The sequence below is a fragment of the Anopheles nili genome, chromosome 2 (assembly GCF_943737925.1).
Source record: "Anopheles nili chromosome 2, idAnoNiliSN_F5_01, whole genome shotgun sequence".
In the NCBI taxonomy this organism is placed as follows: domain Eukaryota; kingdom Metazoa; phylum Arthropoda; class Insecta; order Diptera; family Culicidae; genus Anopheles; species Anopheles nili.
Window position 1 is genome coordinate 38,808,196 of NC_071291.1, and position 8,387 is coordinate 38,816,582.

At 43.6% G+C, this 8,387-nt stretch overlaps 1 protein-coding gene across 1 annotated transcript; it reads left to right on the forward strand.

Moving 5' to 3' along the window:
* The first annotated feature begins 2,415 nt into the window (after positions 1–2,415).
* Positions 2,416–8,387, forward strand: LOC128722699 (uncharacterized). The gene is made up of 4 exons (XM_053816378.1): positions 2,416–2,467; positions 6,548–6,870; positions 7,498–7,654; positions 7,807–8,387. The coding sequence occupies exons 1-4, from the start codon at positions 2,416–2,418 to the stop codon at positions 8,163–8,165; spliced, it is 891 nt and encodes a 296-aa protein (XP_053672353.1). The 3' UTR covers positions 8,166–8,387.

An 8,387-nucleotide genomic window follows, 5' to 3' on the forward strand; every position in this document is an offset into this window, starting at 1 on the left:
TCCGTTTGCACACTTTCACCAATCGCACACCTGCACGGACGCTTCCTTCACGTGCACGTTCATTGTTGCCAGCCACTGATGGCACCACAAATAGCTACAACCGGAAAAATCTCCGTTTCCCCCCACCCAACAAAAGCCGCTCGTTTCACTCAAACACGGTTGGTTTCACGTTCAGCACAGACCTGAAAACCTGGGAGAGAACCTTCCAAATGATTTGTGTGCATGTGTTTTTTTGGTTGGTTGGCTGTTGTATTTTCTTACACGGTTCTTTACACCACACCGAAGACACAACGCACAACAACAACAAAAAAAACGTGCTGGTAAGAGGGTTGGGTTTTGAGGAGCAAAAAAAAAATAATGAGTCGCCCAGAACCGCCCCTTTAACGGTTCACCGTTGGTCGTTAGGTTCCCCGGGGTTCGTTCTCGTCTCTTGGAGTCCCATTTTCGGAGTCCCTTTTTGGCACCACAGTTTGGTGATACGATTTTTCACTTATCCCCATCCTGCAAGCACCTGCCTGAACAACCGACGAGAAAGGCTTTTCGAATGGGGGTGGAATAGTAGCGCCGCTCGCTTATCGGGAAATTGTAATTTCCATCGTTCACGGCACTTCGCACCATGTGCGTTTGGGAAAAGGCTCGGGTGGAGCTAAGGTTGATTCTAATTTGCTGTGCTTCCACCAGCAAACGATGGGCCGGAGCAGCGCTGGAAGACTTTGGGTTTCGTGAGAGAAAGAAATTCGAAGGAATCCCGTCCTAAGCAGGATTAAAAGATGGCAAAAGACATTTGTCTCAGAAGTGCGCTTGAAAAAAAAATTATGGGAAACAATTCCATTCGCGGTGGAATATTTTCAGGCACCATTCAGTAGCATCCTCGCCAGCCAGGGAAATGGCTGCAAGCTGTCGGTGAGCTTGAACCGACGTCACCATTCACTCTAAAGGACAATCCACCCCGTTTATGGGCTCACCCTGCAGCACTGGTGCACAAATGGTGGATTAAAACGGGTGTGCTTGGTGGCGTCCTTTCCCGCGAACCAACCGTCCACTCGACGAATCGCACACACACACGCACGCATACACACATACACACCAGTGGGAATCGGACATCTACTCGGTGGGGGTGACCAACACCTTTTGCGGGAATTTCCCTTTTTTTCAATGCTTCACTGCTTTCGCGTACATTTCATTCCCTGAAGCTCCACACTGAAGCATCGAAAGAAGCACAAATCACTGGGCGGTTTACAAAACCAACCCCACTAACCTGTGCAACTGTGTAACTGAACGCGTGCGTCTGGCTTAACGGTTTCGCTTCGAGGTTTGCAGATTTCACGCCACGCCTGTACCCATGGTTTTCCGAGGGAAAATTTCACCCAGGGCACGCGTGTGCACCCACGCGGAACACTCGACGCCAATCTGTTTGATGGCACGCAATTACCTTCGCTGGATACCGATGGGACCCTTGGTTTAAGGGAGGGTGCGGATGTGAAAAATTAGCCTCCCATACGCCCCACGCGCATACGTCAGAACGGTTGTTTTGCGAACCGAATCGTCGGAGGATTGCGAACCCGCCAGAGCCTACGGGTCTACCAGCGTCGGTCCTGGAACTGAGCCCAACCGCGCGAAGGCCCCAGCGCTCGGGCTACCACTTGATGGAGCTGATGCAAAACTCACCAAAAGCAACAAAAAACGCGCGTGCCTGCGAGAATGTGTGTGTGAGAGAGAGAGAGAGAGAGAGAGCGAAAAATAGAGAGAGCGAGAGTAATCAGTGCTAGGATCAAGAGAGAGAGAGAGAAAGCAAAGCGAGTGAGCGAGTGCAAAAGCATCTCTCTTGTGCAAAAGCATCTCTGATCCTTTTTAGCGACCTCGGTCCAGGCTCTCGCGCCGGAAAAGCGAGCCTGCATACGGTGCGCAACAACAAAGGTAAAATCACGCTTTCCACGTGATTGAGAGGACCGCTGACCGCGAAAGCCGACCGAGAGCCTGCCAGCGACCGAATTTTCCACGCACACCAGCACGAGACCCTTCGAGGGCCGCTAGGCAGGGCAATCTCTCGCCATTTTGAGTACGCCACCTGCTCGGGTGGCGTTATCATGCGACGAGCGTGTTGGAAGCAGAAACCATGGGTAGAGCGGTTGGTTGGCGGGTTTTATCAGATAAATGGCTCCCGTGCGCACCACTACATGCAACCGGGCGTCCTCTCATCGCACCCAATGGAGGTCACCGCGCGAAAGTTTGAATGAAAGCGGGCGATGTTTTGATCCCAACGACGGTTTCGTCGCGTGGAATGGTGGTTTTTGAGGCTTTCATCACCACCACCACCACCACCGGCCAGCAGTAGGCCGTGATGAATTGTGTGAGATAAAGCTCACACGTGAGAATGCTGGGAGCTCACCTCACCAGCGATGCATGGATCGGATGATGGACGGCAGCGCCCAAAGACCCGCACCCGTTGCAGGACTGCCCGGAAAGGGTGAGTTATTTATTTGTTCTACATCTTTTTTTATTTTTACGTTTCCTTTTCCCATTCTAGCTGACCTCGGCCAGCTCGACCGATTTAAGTTCGGTTCGGGCAAAGGGGTGGCAATCTCGATGGGCAATATTTTTCCCTTATGCTCCCTTTTTTTTTGTTGTTTCGTGTGGCGTTTCAATGTTTACATCAACAACCAGCGATCCGGATTGACAATTTGTTAAATTACAGATTGTGTTTCGTTTGCCATGCTTCTCCAAACAGTGTGTACTGCGTGGGGTTGGCTCTCGCAATGCCTTTACACTGGTGAGAATCTCGGGTTTTGCCCAGGATGTGTTTGCGTGGGGCCATGGGCACTTCGGGATGGCCTTTTCTGGCTCAAGTGGCTCAATGTGTCGGGTCGAGAGCGACCCGACGTGCGTACGAGCGTGCTGATTAATGATGCTGGGCACTTGAGCATAGAATGAAGGGAAACATACTGACGAGCTGGATGTTCGGTGTGCATCAACGTCACCCTTTAGTTTTTTTATGCAAAAGCACGGGAGTCATTTCGTAAGCAAAGAAAATGATATTCACCTTACACTGACATCCGCCGCAACAGACCGAAGGAGGTGCTTTTTTATTCGTGGCTCTTGATCCGGTACGTAGTTTACAGCTTGGCACATAATCTCAAGGATTTGCCGAAGGCTGTGAATGTTGTTACGTCTGATTACAGCACTTCATGGTGCTTGTTGCGTTAATATTGTAGCAAGATTTTACAGCATGCCTCGGACGTGGAACCCAATCGGCACGCCACACCCATCAATGGAAATGAATCTTAAGCCCCGCGAGCGTACAACGCCTCATAACCATAAACTGCCAGGCAGCCACTTCTTGGTGCTGGAAAGCTGCGAACGAACGAACGGACAGCGACCACAAGGCGCAAGGATAATGAGTACGGCACTGTGGCGGGAGCTAAAATTGTACAATTAAGCGATGCTTCTTCCATAACTGCTTCCTGTGCTAAGGGAGGGCGAAAGATTTAGTGCTGCACGCGACGCGCTGGGAAAGTTTTGACTTTTATCGTGAAAACGGTGCCGGAGCGCAGGAATTTTTGGCTTCTTTTGAGCAGACTAGATATGGGGCAATGAAAAATTTACACCAAATGTAGCACAAGCGACGGTAGTGTACGATCGTGCCATAAAATAATCGTTACACTTTACTGCACCCTGGAAGCGGCCTTGCCCACCAAACTTTACCCCGGGCGCTCGCTTTCCCCACGGTGGCCAGAGGCTGGCGCCCCGACGTAAGGAACAATTTGCCTCGCCGCAGCATTTTTCGTTTGTTGTGGGTGGAAAAGGGGCACGACCCATTCTTTCGGGAGAGATTCTTTTCGAAGAATCGGACCTTTTTCAAATGATGATTTTTTTTCTTTGAACACAATCGCGAAATACGTCTTACTTGTGTGCCTTTGGTAGCACTCTTTCCACCCGTAATGCTGAACACACTGAAGCAAGGGCTTGATGTTGAGAAATAAAAGCACATACAATTTGGCATGAACCCGAGGCAGCCGAGACCTCGCGGAGCATTGAATGGCTGCGAATTGACTTCCAATGGGGTGGGAAGTTTAACTTTGGCCCCGAAAGGTCGTGCGGAATAGAAATGTACAAGTGGATACGAAAGAAATATCCGAAAGACAAAAAGCAGCTCTGAATAGAAAATGAAACCTTGATGAGCGTGATTTGTTGGCGTCTTTTGCCTTTCCAAGAGGCGCGTTGAAGCTGCAGTAGCTCAAACACTTCTTGATCCATCGTAATCCGGGAGTTTTTATCATCGAATAGGACCTTTTCAAACAGCGCGCAAATTGTTTGTCAGCAAGCAAATTGTCTGTAATGTTTGAATTATGTGCAGAGAAATCGATTTTTCGTACTTCTCCAAATTTACGTATCGTTTTTGTACATTTTACGCATAGCAGTAGGTACGGTCATATCCCATTTGTTTCACTAAAATGTACATTTTGCAAAGAATAGCACTCCAATAAAACCTGATCAATGATAAATTACAGACCTTCGGTTCTCCGCACCTTCTACTTCGTTTTTAATCTGCTAACGATTTCCAATGATCAACGAGACCGAAAATGGATATAAAATCTAATATTATAATATCAATATATATAGCTTTGGTACGGAATTAGTACACGCTTTTAGTGTCAAACAAAAAAGCATATATAAACCATTAAAAATTGGTTACCAAGTCTATAAATTATAGCTTCTTTTATAATATTTTACATAACACTTTTATAAATTGTAGCTATTGTTACTACTTTCTTATTGGCTGGTGATATTGCAATACTATCCATTGAGTTCGCAGATAGAGTAATCGTGTAGTTTGTTGGAAGCATGAGAGAGAAGGGCAATAAGATTTAAGAAACATACTAAATTCTTTCTTTACTATTTAAATACCACCAAGTGTAGTGGAGGCAATCCGTTCGAGCCATATGCGATAAGACAGAATTATGGTGCAGAGGAGACGGTAAAAGCCAAAGGGCAAAGGAGTTACCTCGATTGTCAAAGGAAACATCTAACACAATGGCAGACATAAACCACAACTCATGCGAAACAAAACAGCTGAGCTGCACTTGATACGTCGTACACTTGAGGTGGCAAATAGAACGGAAAGAATTGAAAACACATGCTGAGAGAGGATGGACAGGAGCAAAAGAATGTTCCAGTTCTTTTATGACTATTATACGAACCAGGCGCCTCCATTATTTATGAGGAGTGCAAGGTAACGGCATTAATGTGTTGAATATCGCAGAGAAGAAGCTTTCGTAAGGTAAAAAAGATGACATAATTTAAGCGGGAATGAGTCCCCGAATCCATACGCAGCATGCCATTGAATCTCGATTATGTTTCAATGTGTTCGCTTTGAAGCTGGCTTGGTTAAATTCCTTTATACATTATGGTAAGCTTCATTCTCCATTTGCTTTTGCTGCATCTTTATCAAGAGATCTTAATGTGTATTAATCGCTACTGTATACTACCACTGTTTGTTGCGCGGCCGTTCCTTTGATGAGAGAACGAAATATTCTACTTCATATGACCGATGGGCTCCTTAGACTTTGGTCACTTAGTGGCTGTTGTAAGATAACGTAGAGCTGATTAGTGGTTATTTGTGTGAGTATTCCAGTTTGCAAATATACAAAGATCTCTTTTGCAAACTAAAATGTTTTGTGCTAACAGAGCTAATGTTAGCTCAAACTAACATGTTTTAACTTTTATTTTAAATGAGAACGCATACCTCCGATAATGTATTGCGCATACCACCAAACTACTGGATTGATTATATGATTGATTGAATTGATTATATGTTATGAACAATAGCTGAATTGATATTAAATGGTTTAATAATATAAATTTGAACAATTGTTTGGCGAATAACGATAAATACATACTTATTTAAATGTGTTGTCTCTATATTAAATATTCTCAGTATTCGCTTCTGACATATAAACGCTTTAGCTGTGACATTTAGGTTTATTTACAATCTTATCAACACAGATGTTTGTGGATTGTTGTGATTTGTGGTTCAATGGTGGTTTAGTTTGAATTAATATTTTTGTCTCCTATAATATCAGATCGCGTTTAAATTGAAATTGTTAGCTCGATTAGCATGTTTGTAAACCTACCGACGCTGAATGCTTCCATTCTAAGATCTTGTTATTTACAGTTAAACGATGTTAAATTGAAGTAGGTTTCCACATTCAATGTTGATATTTTAAGTTTTAGTTGCATTACACTGATCATGTTTTCTCTGTTTTGAAGCAGCTATATTTTTAAGCTGTCATTGAACAAAAGTTAGTATACAACATATCTTAGCATTGTATAGCGATTGGTTTTCTAGGAATTGATCACATCAAGATGAGTAGCAAGAGAAAAGCTACTCCAACTACGCCAGAAAAGGAAAAGCCAATGAAAACTTCAAAATCTTCCTCATCAACTAATGTGAAGGCTGAAGAATCTACATCAAAGGAAATAACAGGGTCGCCAACAACCCCTTTTTCAAAACGGATACATTTTGATGTAACAACCCCAAAATCGGCAGATACTCTACCCGTAATCGGTAGATCTGTAAATGCCAAGTACCGTCGACACAGCGATCCGACCAAAATATTCGAAACTGATGCATTGAAAGCAGATAATAACCGTTCAAGCATTGTCAAGGCTAAACACAAAAAGGAGAAAAGCTTCCCAGTGGCTTGGCGAAGTGAATTGAATAAACCGCGGTCTGGATCAGCTCAAGCGAGGCTTGAAAACTTACGTGCCGCCTTGCAGAAGGAGATTGATGATCAGAAAGAACAAAAGTCTAAAGCATCAACAAGTGAATCGAAACTTTCTTCTGATCAAAATAGCTTTCCTGTACAGACCGTAACTTCTATCGAGTCAAATTGTCAAGTTACCACTTCGAAGAAAACCAGAGACATTAAAAATGGAAAGAAGAAACACAGGTCGAAAACAGACACCTGCATAACAAAAGTTTTTCCTTATGAAAAAACTCGTCAAAAGCTTAAATCAACATCATCAATCATAATAGCGGATTTGCCGAAAACTCCACATTCTAGCGGTTTACATGTAGAAGTAATAACCCCAAAATCATCGGCTCAATCAAAATCTATAACGCTAAATTGGAGAAATGAATTGTATAACCATAGTCCAGCGCAAGCGAGACTTGATCGTTTAAAAGCTGAACTACAGACAGAGATAAATGATCAGAAAAAGCCGGAATCAGAAGCATCAACCAGCTTAACAAAATGCCCTCTCAATGAAGAAAAGTTTTCATCAAAGAACATTTCTTCAATCGGTTCTAGTAATGATGTTGCCATTTCGCAAGAGACCGACGTCATTTGTCATATGGATATTGATGATACGGACATTTCGAGCACGGTAGCATCGCCTGCGATTTCAGAGAAGCATCAGAACTTATCTTTCGATTCAATGGAATGTGATAGTGTGCCAGAACTAAAACAAATATTGCCAGAATCTCGACCGTCAGAGCTGAAAAAGGAAAAGAATGGTCGAGAGTCAGAGCTGAAATCAAAGTACGACGAAGGATTATCCAATTATCCGAGGTACTTCTACTGCATTGTTGACACCTGCGTTTTCATCAACCATTACAAGGACATTGATAATTTCCTAACGAAAAAGTTTGCAGGTAAGAAAATTGCATAAGACCTTAGTTAGTTAGTTAGTTACTTATTCGTTGAATAAGTTTTTACTAAACATATTCTATTTTTGCTCCTCGCTTTGGGCCGCCGGCGAGGATATATTTCCAACATTTTTGTCTTTTCTTGCATTCCATTGAAGACCGTCAACCAATTTTGATTGTACCTTACAAAGTTCTTGATGAACTCGATATAGTGAAATACAAAAAACCTCATCTAGAGACGCAGATTATGCCTGTAATAAAATTTCTACACCGGATGCTGCGAGCGAAAGATCCTAGGATAAAGGGTCAACATCCTTGGGACGATACCGTGGAGTTTATGCCGATAAATTCACCAGATGATTCCATCATTAACTGTGCTCTTCAGGTGCAGTCTGTGGCCGATAGTGAGGCAAAGGTTTTGGTGGTATCCAACGATTGCAATATGCTAACGAAAGCACTTGTGGCTCATTTGGATTCCTGTACGATGGCAGAACTCCAAAAGGATTACAAGTTCTAACGCTTTCTACCCTTGCGATTCGATAATCGTCACGGTGAAAAAACAAATGATAGAGTGCCTTGTTATACAATAAATACAATTACTCTCGTGTAAATATTGCCAACTTCCGCTTACGATTTCCGTCTGTCGATAAGATACCACCAATGATTGCAAAATCGTATTTAATATCCTCGTTATATGCAGTTATTGCAGTTATATGTTGGATTCAATATGTTACTACCT

Coding starts and splice junctions, on each gene's coding strand:
- LOC128722699 (XM_053816378.1), top strand. CDS start 2,416: ATGGACGGCAGCGCCCAAAGACCCGCACCCGTTGCAGGACTGCCCGGA. Junction 2,468..6,547: donor TGCAGGACTGCCCGGAAAGG/GTGAGTTATTTA, acceptor CAAAATCGGCAG/ATACTCTACCCGTAATCGGT. Junction 6,871..7,497: donor ATAGCTTTCCTGTACAGACC/GTAACTTCTATC, acceptor CGACCGTCAGAG/CTGAAAAAGGAAAAGAATGG.